This window comes from Lepus europaeus, chromosome 10, assembly GCF_033115175.1.
Source record: "Lepus europaeus isolate LE1 chromosome 10, mLepTim1.pri, whole genome shotgun sequence".
Lineage (NCBI taxonomy): Eukaryota > Metazoa > Chordata > Mammalia > Lagomorpha > Leporidae > Lepus > Lepus europaeus.
The window spans coordinates 52,487,228-52,508,190 of NC_084836.1; the positions used below are offsets into that span (position 1 = coordinate 52,487,228).

Here is a 20,963-nt window from a genome sequence, read left to right on the forward strand (position 1 = left end):
TGAAGGATTCAACCTGTAAAACCACATTAATTTGTTTTAAATTAGGCAACTTCCCATGTCTTCTTTTACCAATGCAGAGGCCATGGGATATGTTGAAATACATTCCATAAAGTTCAAATTCAACTCCATTGTATTAGAGTAAAATGTTCAGGAAACTAAACAAAGACCCAAAATAAGAAAAACTCCCTTTAAAAAAATTCACTTAACTCTGAAACACTTACCAATTCAGTGACAAGAGGACGGACACTTCCTATATAAGATGCTAGCTGTCGTTGCTTTAAGGTGTGCAGAGTATTTTCCCTGAAAGGAAAAGGAGTGATTAAAAAAATTTTATTCATTTGAAAGGGAGAGACAGAAATAAAACTTGTATCCACTAGTTTACACCCCAAATACCCACAATAGCTGGCACTTGGCCAGGCTGAAGCCAGGAGCTAGGAACCTCATCTAGGTAACATAGGTGACAGGCTCCCAAGTACTCAGACCATCATCTGTAGCTTAACTACTAGATCAAAATGGAGTGGCTGGGAATTGAACCAGCACTCCTATATGTGATATGGGTATCACAAGTAGAGGCTTACTAAATGCACAAAAGGGCTGACACCCCTCTCCCTCCATCTTCTTAATGGTGTTAATGAAAAAAATGTTTTAATGATTATTTATTTGAAAGGCACAGTGACAGAAAGGAAGAGACAAAGAAATCTTCCACTGTTGGTTAACTTCTTGTATCAATACTTTACCCTTTTAGGGACTTTGTAGTTTCAATTTTGTCCAAAGTATTTGTCCCCCAGATTTCTGGATGGCTTGCCACCTTCATTTCTTTCCTTTTTTGTTTCCCCCCAAGATTTATTTATTTATTTGAAAGGTAAAGTTACAGAGAGGCAGAGGCAGAGACAGAGAAAGACAGAAAGGTCTTTCATCCACTGGGTCAGTCCCCAAATGGCCAAAGCAGCCAGAGCTGGGCCGATCCGAAGCCAGGAGCTTCTTCCAGGTCTCCCACAAGGGTGGACAGGGTCCCAAGGACTTGGGCCATCTTCTACTGCTTTCCCAGGCCATAGCAGAGAGCTGGATCAGAAGTGGAGCAGCCCAGCTGGGACTCAAATCAGAGCCCATATGGGATGCTGGCACTGTAGGTGGCAGCTTTACTTGCTCAGCCAAAGTGCCGGCCCCTCCTTTTTTCTTCTAAAAATTTTTTATTTTTTTGAAAGACAAAGAGTTTTCAACTGCCGGTTTCCAACAGCTAAAGATGCTGGGATCTCAATTCAGGTCTCCTGCATGGCTGGCAGGAACCTAATCTTTTGAGCCACTGCCTCCCAGGGTCCACATCAGTAGACAGCTGGAGGCAGGAGCCGGAGCCTGGCATCAAACCTAAGTAAGCTGGTATGGGGCATGGGTGTCTTAACTGGCATTTTAATCCCTGGGCTAAATGCTTGCCCCAATCACCTTTATTTTCTAAGAGACTCTTATTATTATTGTTATTATTATTATTATTGACAGGCAGAGTGGACAGTGAGAGAGAGAGACAGAGAGAAAGGTCTTCTTTTTCCGTTGGTTCACCCCCCAGTGGCCACTGCAGCCGGCGCGCTGCGGCTGGTGCACCACGCTGATCCGAAGGCAGGAGCCAGGTGCTTCTCCTGGTCTCCCATGGGGTGCAGGGTCCAAGCACTTGGGCCATCTTCCACTGCCTTCCCGGGGCACAGCAGAGAGCTGGACTGGAAGAGGAGCGACCAGGACAGAATCTGGCGCTCCGACTAGAACTAGAACCTGGTGTGCCGGCGCTGCAGGCGGAGAATTAGCCTATTGAGCCGCGGCGCTGGCCGAGACTCTTATTATTTGACACACTTTAGAAATCCTTCCCTGGCCACCTGTTCCATTTAAAGTAGGACTCACTGTCATTGTCTATCCATTAACTCTGATTCATTATTTTCTCCCAAAGAAAAATTCTGACAATATATATTTATTCAACTCTCTTAATTATAAATTCCATGAAGACAGAGCTCTTCTTTTATCTGTTTTGCTCACAGACTAAACAAAGAAAGATAAGTAAACAAAACCAACATTATGTGACTTCAAGAACAAAAGTTTAGGGGCTGGGTTTACTGTGCAACACTTTAAATTGCCACTTATGTCAGCATCCCATTTCAGAGTGCTGAATCAGGTACTGCCTGCTTCTGATCCAGCTTCCTGCTAATGCACATGGGAAAGCAGCAGATGATGGCCCAAGAATTTGGGCCTCTGTCACCTGAGTGGAAGACCACGACGGAGATGGAGTTTTTGGTTCCTAGCTTCAGCCTGTGGCCACCTGGAGTGAACCACTGGATGAAAGATCAATATTTCTCTCTCTCATGCTCTGCCTTTGAAATAAACAAACAAGTACATAATATAAATCTTTAAAAAAAAATAAAAGATTAATGACTTACCAATATACTGATTTTGCATAAAACTCGATATTATCGGAAAAATCTCCAATCTCATCTTTGGCAATACTCTCTAACCAATCTACCACCAGCTAGGAAAGAAAAAAAGATTAGTGACATCTATTAATATTTTATCTGTAATGGTATCCTTACTCTAATAGTTTCTGATTTCAAAAATGTTAAGAAAGATCTGTGTAAGGAAGACAAGAGGCAGAAAATCAAGTTTACAGGCAAGGGGAGTGGTGGTAGGGGTCAGGCCTGTGCAGGGTTACATGCACATTTTTCCAACTGTTAGTTTCTCTCTCTCTCTTTTTTTTTTTTTTTTTTTGACAGGCAGAGTGGACAGTGAGAGAGAGAGAGAGAGAAAGGTCTTCCTTTGCCGTTGGTTCACCCTCCAATGGCCACTGCAGCCAGCGCGCTGCGGCCGGCGCCACCACACTGATCCGAAGGCAGGAGCCAGGTGCTTCTGGTCTCCCATGCGGGTGCAGGGCCCAAGCACTTGGGCCATCCTCCACTGCACTCCCTGGCCACAGCAGAGAGCTGGCCTGGAAGAGGGGCAACTGGGACAGAATCTGGCGCCCCGACCGGGACTAGAACCCGGTGTGCCGGCACCGCAAAGCGGAGGATTAGCCTATTGAGCGTGGCGCCGGCTAGTTTCTCTTTTTAAAGATAAATAAATATTGTGGCAAAAGAATAAAATTTTCCTAATTCATTTTAATTAAAAATAAAAAGATCAAGTAGGAAAAAAAGTCAAGACAAAACTTTTAAATTAAAAAACCTTCACACTTTACTGTTCCTATCTTTCAAGAAGTTTAAAAATTCTAGCCATACCTGACTTTGCCGGACCAGTGAATCCCTCTGAAATAATGCTTCCACAACTGTTTTCTCACTGGCATTAACAGCCTATAAAAAAATAATTTAAAGGAAAGAAAGAAAAGATGCTTTAAGGACATTATTCCAACAGAAAGGTAAAAGCCAATCAGAAATAAGCATATCTAATCATCCACACATAATAAGCATTTTACCACATACTAAATCTGTACGTTCATCTTTGAAAAACACAAAGTGCAAACTGCTAGATCAATCTGCAGCTGCTTCTATTATTTTTATTCATTAATCTCAGAATTTAAAAACTATTTCCTCAGAGGTATGGTGTCAGGGAAAAATAAACAAAGATAAATGAAACAAATAAAAAACTGTAATAAAGAACTGGATGAAGTCAAGAAGGGCTGGTGAAAACACTGGGAAAAATTTTTTTAAAGATTTATTCATTTATTTGAAAGGCAGAATTACAAAAAGAGAGAAGGAGAGAGATAGCAAGAGATATTCCATCTGCTGGTTCACTCCCCAAATGGATGCAACGGCCAGAGCTGGGTCAGGTTGAAGCTAGGAGCCAGGAGCTTCATCCTGGTTCCCATGTGGGTGAGAGGGGCCCAAACATTTATGTCACCTTCTGTTGCTTTCCCAGGTGCATTAGCAGAGAGTTAGATTGGAAGAGGAAAAGCCAGCTTTGCAGGCTGCAGGTTAACCCCTGACACTCAATGCTGGCCATGGGAAATATTTTTAAAATAGGTAGGAAAAGCTTCCTTTACCAAGATATACATAATGCTAATGGAAAACAAGACAGATGTGATAAAAATAGAAAGGAACCCTTCAACAAATTTGAAAGACAAATAAAAAAAGAGAATCTCTAACATACATGAGAAAGAATAAATAGGAAAACAATAAGAAAATGAGCAAAGCTATAAATACAGAATTCATGTAAGCAATATGAATGGAGACAAATGAAAATATACTTTACCTCACCAGTGATCAAGGATGTCAAAACGATGAGAAACCTCACACCCAAGTGGTAAAATCAAACTATTACTAACATCCCATATCAGAGTAAAACACATTTTCATACATGCTAGTGAGAGTATAAACTGTACAGACAATTAGGTAGGCAATATCATAATCTCAATGTTTTACTCTCCAACATAAACAAAAAATTTATTTTATGAGATCATATCTTTTATTTAATTACAAAAATTTTTAAATGGTGAACTTCAAGATGAAGATCAAGAATCAAATCCTATTGCTAAACACATTTTTTTTTAACTTGTAAGCATTTATAAAGTAAAAAAAAGTAAAACTTACAGTAACTGCGAACATATTTTCATCTTCTATTGAAGACTGTATTCTGTCTCTGAGGAAATATAACAAAATGAAAAAGCCTTGTTTCATACAAATACATGAACTTATCTTTTAAGCTATATGTAAACAAACGAGTTTCCCATTAACATAGTCACTGCACTTTAAGTATAACGTGATAAATGCCTTCTGAATAAGACACCTGAACAAAACAGTATTAAAAATACATGCTGTAAAACTAGTCATTTTTTCCTATTTTATTTAAGTTATATAAATTTCATGTATTTCATATAGGAACATAGTGACACTTCCCACCCTTCCCTTCCTCCTGCTCATGCTCCCACTCTTCCTCCTCCCTCTCATATTCCCACTCTTAATTCTTTCAAAGATCTATTTTCAATTTACTTTATACTTATAAGATTAACCCTACACTAAGTAAACAATTCAACAAATAGTATGAAGAAAACACTGTTCTTCAACAACAGAAACAAAGGCTGTAAATGATCAAGTTTCAAAATGTCAATTTCACTCTAATACATTATATTTTAGGTACTCTATTGGTTACCACAGATCAGGGGAAACATAGGGTATTTGTCTTTTTGGGACTGACTTATTATGGCTTCCAGCTGCATCCATTTTGTTGCAAAAGACACCCCATTCTTTTTTATGGCTGAGTAGTATTCCATAGTGTATATATACACCATAATTTCTTTACCCAGTCATCAATCCAGATGTTGATGGACATCTGGGTTGATTCCATATCTTAATTATTATGAACTGAACTGCAATGAACAAGGGGGTACAGATAACTCTTTCAGATGATGATTTCATTTTGTTTGGGTAAATTCCCAGGAGTGGAGTAGCTGGATCATATGGTAGGTCTATATTCAGATTTCTGAGATATCTCCATACTATCTTCCACAGAGGCTGCACCAACTTACATTTCCACCAACAGTGGATTAGGGTACCTTTTTCCTCACATCCTTGCCAACATTTACTGTTTGTTGATCTCTGTATGAAAGCCATTCTAACTGGGGTAAGATGAAACTTCATTGTGGTTTAATTTGCATTTCCCTGATGGCTAATGATCCCGAACATTTTTTCATGTGCCTGATGGCCAATTGAAATTTCCTCTTTTGAAAAATGCCTGTTCAAGTCCTTTGCCCATTTCTTAACAGATCATTTACTTTGCTGAGTTTCTTCAGCACTTTATAGAATCTGGATATTAATCCTTTATCAGTTTCATAGTTTGCAAATATTTTCTCCCATTCTGTTGGCTGTCTCTTCACTTTGCTAAGTGCTTGTTTTGGAGTGCAGAAACTTCTCAGCTTGCTATAATCCCATTTGTCTATTTTGGCTTTGAATGCCTGTGCTTCTGAGGTCTTTTCCAAAAAGTCTTTGCCTATACCAATGTCTTGCCGAGTGTCCCCAATGTTCTCCTTTAGTATTTTGATGGTATCAGGCAACAGTTCAGATCCCTGATCCATTTTGAATTGATTTTTGTATATGGTGTAAGGCAGGGGTCTTATTTCATACTTCTGCATATGGAGATCCAATTTTCCCAGTACCATTTGCTGAAGTGACTGTTCTTTCTCCAGGGAATCATTTTAGCTCCTTTGTCAAAAATTAGTTGGTTGTAGATGCATGGATTGATTTCTAGAGTTTCTATTCTGTTCCAGTGGCTTACATGTCTATTTTCATGCCAATACCAGGTTGTTTTGATTATAACTGCCCTATAGTATGTCTTGAAATCTGGTATTGTGATGCCTCCAGCTTGCAAAACTAGACTTTAATGGCTACCCATTAATGCATACATCTTCACATATGGTAAAAATAAAAGAGATAATATGAGTTTCTCCCAACATCTTCTCATTAACATGAGAAAACAACAGAGTGAGAGCTGAAGCCACACAGCTCTAAGAGAAGGAAAATTTGGTTAATATCTTTCAAATTTCCTTATTAAATAGTTTTATCTGTCAGTTCTTATTCTATCCTCTCCTATGTACTGCTGTATTTTTAACATTTTCTTTAAATCTACATATTCTCACCTTTCCTCATAATTTACTATAATGAACATATTAGAAATGCTAAATAGCAGAACCCTATTTCCAAGCATATTCTACTCCAACTTTTAAATTAATTCACCAATTGGTTTCTTTCCTTATGTTTACTTCACTCATGGGTTCCACAGGTTTACCTATACAATGAAGCCAGCAGTCTCCACGTGACCATCTCCTGCTGAAGAAGCCACAGCATGCTGGCTGTTTTTGAAAACTTCTGAAGTCCAGGTGTTGCTCGGCTCACTATTTTACTTAATATGTTCACCTGAATTAACAATACAAATGTACAGAGGTTAATTTCCTACAATTCCAAGTAACAAATAACTGTATTCTTAAAGTCCAGTGTTAAGGCAATATTTTATGTAACAGACATATTATAAGTTTTTCCTATCTATTCTGCTTTTAAACTGAATGTAGTATAACATTCCCAGTAGAAAATGGAGCAAGTTGTTTATGTAAGTATATGTGTAAAAGTCTATATATTCTAGATCTCAGATTCAACAATAGTAGTCTTAGGCACATTTTTTCCTCCCTGTATATCTAATCAGAGCAGCTGGGACTCAGACTGGCATTCATATGGGAAGGTGGCGCTGCAGGCCAGAATGGTAGTCTTAATCCTTTGTGGGACTAAGGTGAATGTGAAAATCTATTGTCAGGTATGAATATTCTCTCCAGAAACATGGACAAAATTGCTGAGTAGGTGGCTAAGAACCCAGGGTAAGGGAAACTTCTCAAAGGTTATAACTAGTATCTCCTTATTAAGAAGTAGAAGTACTATCATTCAGACCATGAAGAATCACAACGGGTTTTCTTATCCTCCCCACCCCCAAAGAAAAAAAAGTTTTCGTGGGGGCTGCTGTTGTGGTGTAGCAGGTAAGGCCACTGCAGGCGACACCAGCAATCCTTTTGGGCACTGGTTAGAGTCCTGGCTGTTGCACTTCTATCCAGCTCCTTGCTAATGTGCCTGGGAAAGCAGGGAGGATGGTCCAGGTATTTGAGCTTCTGCACCCACGTGGATTAACCTACTCCTGGTTCCGGGCTTCAGCCTGGCCGAGCCCTGGCTGTTGTGATCATCTGGGGAGTAACCCACCAGATGGGAGATCTCCCTCTCTGTAACTCTGCCTTTCAAATACATAAAATAAATCTTTAAAAAAAAATTATTCACAAACTAATGCCTTAACACTAGCTTTATTTATTTATTTGAGAGGTAGTTACAGACAGTGAGAGAGAGAGACAGGGAGAAAGGTCTTCCTTCCCTGGTTTACTCCCCAGATGGCTGCAACAGTTGGAACTGTGCCGATCTGAAGCCAGGAACCAGGAGCTTCTTCTGGGTCTCCCACGCAGGTGCAGGGGCCCAAGCACTTGGGCCATCTTCTACTGCTTCCCCAGGCCACAGCAGATAGCTGGATCAGAAGAGGAGCAGCCAGAACTAGAACCAGCGCCCATATGGGATGCCTGCACTACAGGCAGAGGATTAACCTACTGCACCAAGGTGCCGGCCCTTAACACTAGTATTCTAAAAAAGTGCAGGGCCAGCACTGTGGTATAGCGGGTAAAGCCATCACCTGAAGTGCCAGCATCCCACATGGGCACCCAGCTGCTCCTGGAATCCTGACTCCAGTGATTCACTGAGTGATTGTTATGGTTTCTGTTATTTAACCAATTTTTTAAAAAGATTATTTATTTATTTATTTGAGAGGTAGAGTTACAGACAGGGAGAGGAAGAGACAGAGAGAAAGGTCTTCCTTCCATTGGTTCACTCCCCAAATGGCCGCAATGGTCAGAGCTGTGCTGGAGCTTCACCAATCCGAAGCCAGGAGCTTCTTCCTGGTCTCCCATGCAGGTGCAGGGGCCCAAGCACTTGGGCCATCTACTACTGCTTTCCCTGGCCATAGCAGAAACCTGGATTGGAAGAGGGGCAGCCGGGACTAGAACCGGCACCCACATGGGATGCTGGCGCCGCAGGCGGAGGATTAACCTACTGCACCATGGCGCTGGCCCCTAACCAACTGTTTTTATAATAGAGGAATTCAGAGATAGAATAATTAGAACCGTTAAATGCTCATAAATGTTGGCTAGCAAGATTATTATTTCTATTGCTTTCAAATCAATAGCGTCTTGAAGCCTTTTCTCCTTTTTAAAAATTAGATGTTATTTTTCATAACAGATTTAGGTTCAAAGCAAAAATGCGCAGAGAGTAAAGGACCTAAATAATCCCGCCCCACCCATACTCAGCCTCCCTCATGATCACTATCCTGCACCTGTTCTCATCAGTGACACTATACTGACACTTCTTTATCACCTAGAGCCCAGAGTTTATGTTAGCTCACTCTGGGTTTTGACAAATACCTAACAAGTATCCCATAGTTTGGCATCATACAGAATAATTTCATTGCCCTAAAAATCTTCCATGCTCTACCTAGTCATCCTTCCCTCTTCACCAACCACAGCAACTACTGATCTTTTACTATCTCCATGGTTTTGCCTTTTCCCGGCTGTCATTTAGCTGAAATCAGCACACAGTTTTTTCAGACTGGCCTCTCTCTTAGCAACATGCATTTTAGGTTCTTTTGTGTCTCTTCATGGCCTGATAGCTCATTTCTTTTCAGCACTGAAAAATATTCTACCTACTGGATGTATCAGTTTATTCCTTCACTTACTAAAAGGTAACCTAGTTGCTTCCAAGTTTTTGTGAATAAAGCCACTATAAATATCCATGTGCAGGTCTCTGGGTAGCCTAAGTTTTCAATTCATTTGAGTAAATACCAAAGAATGGCATAACTGGATCATATAGTTAAGAATATATTTAGTTTTGTAAGAGATGGCCAAACTGTCTTCCAAAGTCGCTGTTTTACTTCTCATTCCTACTAGCAATGAATGAGGGCTCCTGTTGTCTCACATTCTCGTCAGTTTTTGGTAGTGTTTTGTATTTTTGCCACTCTAACAAGTGTGAAGTAGGATCTCATTTTAATTTGTAATTCATTAATGACATATGACATGGAATAATTTTTAACAGGTCCACTTAATATTTGCACATCTTTTGTTCATTTAATAGCATTATTCATTTCCTTATTGTTGAGCTTTAAGTGTTCTTTGTAGGGAGCCAGCATGGTGGACAGTGGGTTAAGATGCTGCATGCAATACTGGCATCCCATATACAAATGCTGGTTTGAGTTCCAGCTGCTCCACGTCCCTTCCAGCTTCCTGTTAATGTGCCTGAGAAGACAGCAGTGGGCACATGTCACCCACGTGGGATACCCATCTGAAATTCCAGGCTCCTGACTTCCGTATGGCACAGCCCTGGCCATTGCAGCCATTTGGATGGAAAAATCTCTCTCTGTCTCTCTCACTCTGCCTTTCAAATAAATAAAAGATTCTTTTTTGAAAAATTGTTCTGGCTGCACTCTCCGCCATTTTTGCCACTAAATTCCTAGACATCCCCTTTCAGCACACAATAGATATTAGCAGGTTAATGCTGTTTAGCAAACTAAAAGTACTAAAGTTTGATGATAGGGTGAAATCAGCTCACCTGACTAACACAAATGTTTTCGTACTCTTCCACAAGGTCAAAAACTGTAGTTGAAGAGTGCTTCAAAAAAGACTGCAGGAAATCAGAAAACATACTCATGGATGCTAAAATACATTAAAAAGAAAAGGAACAAAGAAAAGTTACATGACATACTCTTAGATAATTTGGCTTGAAAAATTAAAAACATAGTTTTTAAAAAGAATTTACCACTGTAAAGAAAGAAAATTTACCACTGTAAGTATTTTTAAGTGTACACAGTTCAGTGACACTAAGCACATCCACAATGTTGTGCTACTATCACCAACTTCCATCCACAACACTCATTCTTAACTTGCAAAACTGCAACTCTACACATTCAGCAATAACTAACAATTCCTCACTATCGCCAGTTCCTCACAACCACCATTCCACTTTCTGTCTCTATCAATCTAAGTCTCTCATATAAGGGAGATCATATAGTGTCTGTCCTATTTTGACTTGCTTATTTCATTTAGCAATGTCTCAAGGTTTATCCATGTTAGCAGGTGTCAGAATGTCCTTCCTTTTTGGCTAAATACTACTACTACATTTTATGTAAATAGCACACAATGGATGGACACTCAGTTGCTTCCACTTTTTGGCTACTATGAACATGAGTATTTAAATATCTCTTTGAAGTCTTGCTTTCACATCCTTTGGGTATATACACATAGGCAGAACTATTGGATCATAAGGTAATTCTTTTTTCAGTTTCTTAGGAAACTGCTTTACTGTTTTCCAAAGTGGCTGCACCATTTTACATTCCCACCAATAGTATACAACAGTTTAAATTTCTCCACATCATTTTCAACATTTGTCATTTTCTCCGTTTTTTACAGACCTCCTAATGGTGTAAGGTGGCATCTCATTTTAGTTTTGATCTACATTTCTCTAAAGATGAGTGATTTCATCTTTTCATGTGCTTACTAGCTATTTGAAAATCTCTAGAGAAACGTCTATTCAAAATTTTGGCCCATTTTCTGAGTTACAGCAGTTACAGGAGTTCTTTTTATTTTTTGGATTTAAGCCCTCTTTCAGCTAATTTGCAAATATTTCCCACTATTCCACAGGCTGCCTTTTCACTCTGTTGATTAGATTCTTTGAGGCATAGAAATTTAAGATTTTGGCATAGTCCAACTTATCTATTTTTTCATTTGTAACCTATTTAGTTTTGTAAGATCCCAAAGATATAGTAGTCATTAATGTTTCCTATTTTGTCAACAATTATAAAAACTGGGCCACATTTTAAAGCATCTGAATTACATTTTAAGCACAGCATAACAAAACGGCTAAGAATTACAGTAGCTACCCACTGCTATGTTCAGGTAAGGGAAAATGCATTTGCTCTACTAATATTTGAGTTCTCATCCTTAAAATTGAATTCTTGTATTTTACAGAATAAGTAGGAAGTATTTTTGGGGAACCCAAGATTCAAGTATATATTACTGCAGACACTGCAAGAAAATGGTGGTTACCATGGTGTTAAGGGCAAGGCTCTGGAATCAAACTGTTTAGTTTCAAATCCTGGTGCCACTACTTCCTAGCGGGCGATTTTCTGCAAGCCAGTTAGCCAATCTGAGCAGTGGTTTCCTTTCCTCTAAGATGAGAACGATCATTCTAACTATTTAATGGATCTTGGTAAGGATTCCAGGAGTTCATGTTCGGAGAGTGATAACCACACAATTAACATCCATAAGGTAGCTGATGATGATGATAAACTGAAGAACATGATGTGTAGGTACACAGACACTAAAAGCAAATGGTCTTTTACAAAAGGAAACGTTAGTAACAAACCTAAAACTAGCAACGTTACAATACTTTCTGAAAAAGCAGTACTGCTGTCCAGGCTAATAGAGCATAACACAGCAGCAATGTTAGATTACAACTAAGCCTAACCAACAAGGTAAGTTCTTTTGGTGGCACAAATAAGAATACAAATAGGGGACCTGCAATGATTCAAAGGCTGCTGTTTATGCTAACAGATACAATGGCAAGACGCTGCTCTGACAACCCAGGAGGGCTTCTCAGGTTCTCACACTTCCAGAGACAGTCAAGAGCAAAAGCAATTCGCATAATGACAAATATACAGAGGGAAGACCCAGCAAAGACTTTCCTGATAGGAATCGTCCTCCCATGGAAGGAAAGAGGAAGAGGCCTTAGAAAAAACCAACCCTGCCGATATCTGTACATTGGATTTCTAGCCTCCAGAATTGCAAGAAAATAAATTTCTGTTTTTTTAAGCCACCCCTCCCCTAAAAAGAAAAAATAAAATCATGACATTCAGGAACAGGAGGAGAAAACCTCATGACATTAGTCAGGAGAAGAACCGCTTTATCGCAAGGCTCCAAGCCACTTTACCAGCCTCGCCAGGATCATCCTCACGTAACATGACAGCGCTGAGATTCACGTCCTCTGTGACACTGTGGGCGTCCACGCCTGTGAACAGCCCTAAGCGCTGGGATGAGAACGCAGCCGCCCAGTTACTGTCATCCAGATTGGTTATCTTAGAAGGAAAAAGATGCAGAAAAGTGATGGAGCTATTGTCATTGAGTGAACAATTGCTTTAAAAATGAATAAGGTTCAACCACATTTTAAAAACATTACTTATGTGTTTTTTATTTTTAAAAGATAGCCAACATGGGTTATTATGTTAAGGAATTTATGGATTTTTAACGTTTTCTTCTTTGTATAACTCCATGCTTTTAAAAAAGTTAGTAAGGATTACATTTTGTAAAATTAAGCTAATGTTAGCAGATAAAATTAAGTCCCACTTCGTAAGTACTGTAAAGGATGGGAGAACCAGTTTTCTTCAGCAGTTAAAAACAGATGAGGGCAGGTATTGTTGGTGCAGCTTGAGATGCCAGCATCTCACATCAGAGTCATAGCTACTCCACGCTTTTGATCCAGTTCCCCAGGATCACGCCTGGGAGGCTGCAGATAATAGCCCAAGGCCCTGGGTTCCTGCCACCCATGTGGGAGACCTGGATGGAGTTCCTGACTCCTGGCTTCAGGCAGGCAATCCTGGCTATTCTGGACATTTGGGAACTTATCCAGTGGATGGACGATCTCTCTGTCTCTCCCACTGTCTTTGTCACTCTGCCTTTCAAATAAATAAATAATTTTTTTTTTTTTTTTTTTTTTTTTTTTTTACAAAAAGATGGAGGGGGCGGGTGCTGTGGTACAGCAGGTAAAGCTGCTGCCTGTGGTGCTGGTATTCCATATGGGTGCCAGTTCAAGTCCCGGCTGCTCCACTTCTGATCCAGCTCCAGGCTAATGTGTCTGGGAAAGCAGTGGAAGATGGCTCAAGTCCTTGGGCCCCTGTACCCATCTGGGAGACCTGGATGAAGCTCTTGGCCCTTGGCTTTGGTCTGGCCCAGCCCTGAGCGCTGAGGCTGTTTGGGGAGTAAACTAGTAGATGGAAGATCTCTTTCTCTCTGTGTCTGCCTCTCCCTTTCTGTAACTCTGCCTTTCAAATAAGTAAATCTTTTTTCAAAAAAGTTTTTCCAAATCATGCATGAGCAACAATAAAAATGTTATCTTTAGATCAGTCTCCCCAAGATAAAAAGCTAATGATGGGTTCTGAGACACAATGTGTAACAAAAGGCTGGGCCAATTTACAGCAGGTGCTTGCTTACTGGTTCACTTCCTTCTCAGTACTCATCATTAGTGCAGGGTTCAAACGGAAAAATCTTCAACAAGAATGGCTCACAATCAAATCTTGGTAAGCAGATAGGGCAAAAATATTAAACAGCAAATGATTCAAATTCCTTTAGGAAGCCCACTCCTCATGGCCAATATTAAAACGGGCCAGGAGGGAGCCTTTGCACAGCAGTTAAGCTGCTGCTTGGGATGTCTGCATTCCATATTAGGGTGCCTAGGTTCACCTGCCCTGGCTCCACTCTCCATTCTGACTTCCTGGGAGGTAGCAAGTAATGGTTCAAATGTTTGGGTCTCTTGACACCCATGTGGGACATCTGGATTGAGTTCCTAGCTCCTGGCTTTGCCCTGGCCCACCCTTGGCCATTGAGGGCATGTGGGGAGTGAACCAGTAATGAGAGAGCTCTCTTTATCTGTCTACTTTTCAAATACATAGAATTTTTAAGTTATTTATTTAAATAAATTGGGAGAATACAAGGAACTTCATAAAGTTTGTAAAAACATACATTATGAAAAATTATGCATGGATTTCAAATTATTTTGTACCAAAGTAATTTTTAGGGGCCAGTGCTGTGGCGCAGTAGGTTAAAGCCCCGGCCTGCAGTGCTGGCATTCCATTTGGGTGCCAGTTCCAGTCCCAGCTGCTCCACTTCCAATCTAGCTCCCTGCTAATGGGCCTGGGAAAGCAGCAAAGGATGGCCCAAGTCCTTGGGCCCCTACACACATGTGGGAGACCCAGAAGAAGCTTCTGGCTCGTGGCTTTGGATCAGCTCAGCTCTGACCGTTGCAGCCATTTGGGGAGTGAACCAGCAGATGGAAGACCTCTTTCTCTCTCTCCCTCTCTCCCTCTCTACTTCTCTCTGTAACTCTTTCAAATAAGTAAAATAAACCTTTAAATAATAATAATTTTTAAAAAATTTTGTTTTACCATGAACTTTTTGAAGTATTCTCATACTTTTGATGATTAAGTAATTTCCAAGTACTTTATAATACACATTTTCTCCTGTGGTAGCCTTTAAGAGAGCAACCTTTTAACCATTAATCTTGCAGTGCTGAAGCAGTACAATAATAAATACCAATTTCTTTTGCTTAAATTCAGAAGCAGCCAATTCATTCATGTTTTAAAGTAGAGGAAGATGCACACTGACAAAATAAATCTGGTACATTAGTATATATGAGGGTATTTTCAAAAGTTCATGGAAAATGGAATTAAAAGATAAGTATTTTGGTACAAAAAATACTTTAAATCTATGCACAGCTATTTAATAACATATATTTTCCATGAAATTTTTGTTCAACTTACTTTTTTAAATGCTTATTTTCTTTCTCTGATAGGCAGAATGACAGAGAAAGTCAGGCAAAGATCTCTTGTCTGGTGGTTTACTCCCCAGAGTCCTACTAATAGCCAGGGCTATGCCAGGAGCCAAGAACTCAATGCGGGTCTCCCGTGTGGTGGGGAGGATTCAACTACAGGAGCCATCAGCTGCTGCCTCCCAGGGTGCACGTGAGCAGAAAGCTGCCATTGGGATGGCCGGAACTAAGTCGGGCACTGACATGGGATGTAGGCATCTTCCCTGCTACGTCAAATGCCCGCCTCTCCAGCAGTTTTCCAAAGATGCTTCAGTTTAACAATCTAAAAATTCACAAGACTGCCATACATTTTAAAGACGCATTTAACCTTCTGTGATGAGAAGTTCAACACACAAAAGCATCCTGCAGAAAATACTAACTCAGAGAATTTCGTGCGTGCATAAAAATCTCTGTGCCTTTTTAGTAAGCACAGAGCCAAGGATGGGAATCATTTTAATTTTGTCCCCTACTCCAATAAAAACCATCTGTGTCCTTCTCAAACAGAACTCATTCTTTTTTGTTGGGGTATTTTTTAAAATTATTTATTTATTTTATTTAAAAGGCAAAACAGAGAAAGCATAAGACAGGGGGAAGGGGGAGAAGGAGAAAGAAAGAGAGAGCTCTTTCAACTGCTAGATCCCTCCCCAAATGGCTCCAAAAGTCAGATCTGCGCCAGAACAAAGTTAAGAGCGAGAAAGAAGCTCCATCTGGGTCTCCTATGTGGGTTACAAGGGCCCAAGTACTTTGGCCATCAGCTGCTACTTTCCCAGGCAATTCGCAGGGAGCAGGATGGGAAGTGGATCAGCAGGGACTTGAACCAGCACTGATACAGGATACCACCGTTGCAAGCAGAAGCTTAACCTGCTGCACAACGCTGGCCCTGTATTTTTAACAAGTCGGTGAAATAATTTTACACCACAGCAATCCCTGAAGTATATCTCATCTATTTTATTCCAGTTTTCTCTTATCCCCTCGTTCAGAAAAATAAACTCCTATTCTTCTCGTGTGCTCTCACCACACGGATCACTTCTGTGACCAGGTGTGGGGTTTCCCCACACACCAAGTGAGCAGTCAGTTCTGCAGCACATAGTGGCTGGGCATCCCCTCATTCGGTTCAGTTCTCACACTACCTGGAGGTCCTGCCAAATCAGGCCGAGACACAGAGTCTGTCTCATGGTATCCTTTATCTACTACTCATGCTACTACTGAAGCTTTTCCGTGCTTCAAGGCAGGGTGTGGTTTTTACAGCCATCAGAAACCAAGCCTCGAATGTATTTACTTTGGTTAGCAAACTGCCACATTAAAATATTTTATCTAAACGTAGATGATGCAGCTGTCACAGTCTTTAGTTGTGACATAAGATACTTAAGGGCTTTAGTTTTTCAAGTGTCTAACTCATTATATCAATGCATATAACATAGAATTACATTTATGATGAATATGACTTCAGTTTTCATTAAAAGGCTTTTAACGTGGGGCCTGCACAGTGTGTAAACCCGCCACTTGCAGTGCTGGCATCCCAGCTGGTTCGAGTCCCGGCTGCTCCTCTTCTGATCCAGGTCCCTGCTAATGTGTCTGGGAAAGCAGTAGAAGATGGCCCAAGTCTTGGGGCCCCTGCACCCACGTGGGAGACCTGGAAGCAGCTCTGGGCTCTTGGCTTCAGATCAGCGCAGCTCCAGTCACTGTGGCCATTTGGAGAATGAACCAGTGGATGAAGTCCTCAATCTCTTTCTCTGCCTTTCTAATAAGTAATCTTTTTTTTTTTTTTTTTAAAAAAAAAAAAGCTTTTAACTCAAATATACTTGTATAAAAAGGGAAACATTTTCAGCCCCATTTTTCCACTTACCATAGACAGATTTCCCAAGAACCCTGAAGACTGTGTAAGTCGAGGAGACCTCCCTCCTGTTCCAAGGATGCAGGAAACATCTGGGTGCTTTAGTAAGCTTCGGTTCAATGGAGTAACTATAAACCAGAGATTAGTCAAAAGAGCCCAAGATGCACAAGCATTCATCATCCAGACAAAGTAAGCCAACAAACAACAAAGATTTTTCAAAATTCAATCATTTAGATCCTAACTGAATATTTTCAATATTAACATTTCCATGAAATGAAGATACAATCTATTCTAACTTTGAGATTATGGTATTACTGAGCCCACTGGGAAAATGTACTACAAATAGAGATATTTTCATTATACAGTAACTGAATAGTTTAAAAAAGGATACTTATTTTATAATGAATTTTTTGTATGATAATTTTATAAAATATACTGAGGTAGTATGCTGTACCAGGCCTAGGCTTTGGAGTAAACAAACCAATATTTGAATCCTGGGTCCATTATTTACATCCTTATTATCCATATTAACTTCTTAAAGTCTCACTTTCAGTTTTGGTAAAACAGATAACAAAAATCTTACAAGGCTGTCGAAATGAGCTGGGAGTTCGAGGGATAATCTGATTTCTTGGTGTGGTATTAACAAAATTTTCATCTTGGGATGTTCGAACTATAGGAAGAGTTAAGAAAATTTTCCTTGCAAAGAGATCACTGAAGTTAGAATTAACCAAATTTTTACTACACAAAATACATGAATACAGTTAAGGACAAGGTTTTTTATAGCTACCATTTAAACAAGTAATTCCTCATGCCATTTAAATTCTCAGACGTCAATATTAGGTAATTACACATTGACCTAAGTGTTCTTTGATTTCAAATAAAAAGAGAAAATTTTATCTCAGCAAAAGCTTACTAAAATATGATAGTAGTAAAACAGAACATCTTTGTTTCCAGGAAAACATAAATCTTAATCTCATTGAACTTCAGCAATATATTTATCAAGAACATTATGTGTGAAATGAACAAACCTAATTTCTACAGCATTTTATTATAGCTAATACTGTTCACAAAAAGAAAATTCTATCACACTGATTCCAAACATGTCGCCATTGGTAATGTGATGCTTAAAATGCAAAGGATACTTAAAACTCTCTTTTGAGCACTCTGTTTCTTGGCAGTGCGCGTCACCTCTGCCTCTCGGATCACAGGGGATGACAAGTCTCCGAAGCCACCCCTAAAACAGTATAATCAAGCTCGGGTAAATGAAATGACAATGCAGCACGCACAAAAGGAATATCAATAAGAACGGAGCAGAAGCCCCCAAGCCAGCCCAGGTATGGGTCACTCCAGCAGCTAAGTCTTGGATCTTTGTTGTTTGCTGAGAATGCCCTCTCGCTCCGAATCCTGCTTGTTCCTCCAAACCCCACTTGAAGGTCTCCTGCACAAAAACTTGGCTGACTTTCCAGCACTATGCTATTTTCTCCTGGGAATTTGTTTTAACACTGCTTTAGATAATTGCGGCATCAAGGTAAATTTGTTCTCTCCCTGTTGGGATACGGAATTCCTGAATTGCAGGAATTATCTCTTGAAAGGATCTTCTGCAGTCTCCAAAATGCAGAGCCGCCTGTCTTGCATAGGAGGCTACGGTGGGATCACACGCGGTCAACAGTCTTCTGGAACAGTCACAGCCACAGACATGCCCCCCTAAAACAGGTACCACCTTACGACCCTTCGGCTGCACAAAGCACGCACTCTTTCACGTCCGCACACTTCGGAGCCTGTTTCTTTCCCAGAGACCCACATGCGTGCCCCGGCTCACAGGTGAACACCTGCTTAGCCCTCAGCCTCACGGAGGCTGGAGACACCCAGGTCCGCGTCGGTGACCTGGCTCTTCCACCCAGTAGCTTCCTAACTTTCACCGAGTTACTTGTCTCTTTAGCCCCAGTGTTGCCCACGAAGGGGATGATGCTACTTCCGCTCCTAAGACTGCTCTTCAGATTAAACAAGCTAACAATATACACCACTAGTCCAGCGGCTGTCACAGAGGAGGCACCGTGGTGATGTTCTGCGGACGAATAGCGTACTGTTACTGTACAAACACCTGCTAGAAAGTTACCTTGAGAGGTCTTCCTGATGACTTCCAGAGACGGGCTGTTACCTGCTCCATTTTCCCCACAGTGCAATACAAAACACTTATTCCTTTCCTTGGGGGGGTTATCGCTGCCACTACACGACGAATTCCCCGGGGCCAAGGACCTTGAATAACTCATCTTTCTTGCAAGACGCTGCCCCCGCGCCCAGGTCGTAAGGCGAACTCAGTACCTATCTGGTGCTGGCCCTTGTCTTCAGAAACTCGGGGCTGGGATCTCAGTGCCGTAGCCGACCAGCTTCACCGTCTCCGGCGGATTGCTCGGCTTCTCGAAAGCATGGCCACCACCTACCCCGCCCACCCGCGACACCAAAGACGCTGCGGGAAAGCGCCGGACAGATCGCAGGGCCGCGGTGCGAGCTGCGGGATGACCATCCACAGCCCTTCTCCAACCCACGCCGAAAGGCTTTCCTCCGTCAGGTGCCAAATCTCCCGGTCCGGGAAAGGCGTCCAAGGGCCAGCACCCCGGACCTCTTCGGCTTCCTCCCGGAATCTAGTTTCATCTATTTCGTTCCGCCAACAGCAAGAGGGACAAGACTCCCAGCCCAGCTGTCACCCCCAAAACTCACCTGTCCATTTCTACAGTCTTCTCCACCCAGGACCTCGCCAACTCGGCCTTGGGTTAGCCACCGCGTTTCAGCCTTCCCGCTCTCCGGAAGTAAATCCTTCAACCCGGAAGTATACCCTTGCCAAGCTAGCCCTGAAAAAAAGGGTGCGGGAGAAACATTGTTCCCATCTTGCGCATGCGCAACTTCCGTTTAAGCCGCAGGCCGGGCGAGCGCAGGCGCGCGAGAGGGCGCAGAAGGCGGGGCCTGGCCAAGTTTACCGTGACGCACGACCCGCTACGTTGCCTGACCGGCATTTGTGGGCGTGGCCCAGGCGCGGTAGTATCCTACTGGGAAATGTGAAATACGTTGATAGTCTGGACAATGAGAGCTCATTTCCTGGTTTTCTCTTCGAGACAGAACCTGGCCTTGGAATTCAGTTGTGCTGGTTCTGCCCCGCACCTCACAGGTTCCTGGGTTTCTCAGTGCACTCACTTCTGAATTGTGGTGAAACCCCACAGGTTTTGAAACTGTTTTACATAATTGCTGTTTGCCCTTTACTCGGTATTTTTTCCTTAGTAAAGAGAAAAGAACCATCTGTCTTAAGAAGTCGAAAAGCACGCATAGAAAGTGACGGTATTGTCTTCTATTTCAAAGTGCTGTTTAGGCAAATTAATAAGAATAATCATGTAGGATATTCTGGCCCTGAAAAAATTAGTCAAAATTCTGGTTTTGCTTTTTGCAATTTGAAAGCAGTGACTGGCTGGTTGGTAACCAGATTACAATAATAACGGTAGATACCTTAGTTCATTGATCTAATAACCCCGGTGATGGTGTTGTGTTCCAACTGCTAAATAAAAATTATAGGAGGCTGTTGTGTATTTTAAATATTTATTGATGTCATTTGAAAGGCAGAGATGCAGAGAGACAGAGATCTTCCATCTTCTGGTTTCACTCTTCAAATGGCCTCAGTGGCCAGGCCTCTGGGAGGCCAAAGCCAGGAGCCAGGAGCTTCTTCCAGGTCTCCTACATGGGTGCAGGGGCCCAAGGACTTGGGCCATCTTCCACTGCTTTCCCAGGCGGTAGCAGAGAGCTGGATGGGAAGATGAGCAGCCAGGTCATAAGAGATGAGGACAGCGCAGGTGGAGGCTTAGCCTTCTGCGCCACAGCGCCAGCCCCAGGAGGGTATTGTTCAGACTAAGCCCTAGGGCCCCCGCAACAGACCAGACTCACCAAAACACAGTCACTCACACTGAAGTTAAACAGCATCAAAC

The 20,963-nt window shown here is 41.5% G+C and overlaps 1 protein-coding gene across 3 annotated transcripts in view; it reads right to left on the reverse strand.

The window, feature by feature from the left end:
* The window catches only part of NUP107 (nucleoporin 107), a 41,044-nt gene extending 21,220 nt beyond the window's left edge, over window positions 1–19,824 (reverse strand). Inside the window, exons 1-11 of one of the 3 annotated variants that reach the window (XM_062203269.1) lie at window positions 19,714–19,823; window positions 18,138–18,229; window positions 17,579–17,665; window positions 17,008–17,123; window positions 12,513–12,657; window positions 10,137–10,240; window positions 6,745–6,872; window positions 4,554–4,602; window positions 3,246–3,317; window positions 2,418–2,506; window positions 222–300 (exon numbers count right to left, since the gene is read on the reverse strand). In XM_062203269.1, coding sequence (XP_062059253.1) covers window positions 222–300; window positions 2,418–2,506; window positions 3,246–3,317; window positions 4,554–4,602; window positions 6,745–6,872; window positions 10,137–10,240; window positions 12,513–12,657; window positions 17,008–17,123; window positions 17,579–17,665; window positions 18,138–18,229; window positions 19,714–19,721 — 969 coding nt within the window. In that variant the 5' untranslated portion in view covers window positions 19,722–19,823. Of the gene's footprint in view, window positions 1–221; window positions 301–2,417; window positions 2,507–3,245; window positions 3,318–4,553; window positions 4,603–6,744; window positions 6,873–10,136; window positions 10,241–12,512; window positions 12,658–17,007; window positions 17,150–17,576; window positions 17,666–18,137; window positions 18,230–19,713 lie in introns of those variants that run through there. The other 2 variants (XM_062203270.1, XM_062203271.1) reach the window with 2 other exon arrangements.
* Between the last annotated feature and the right edge of the window lie 1,139 nt (window positions 19,825–20,963).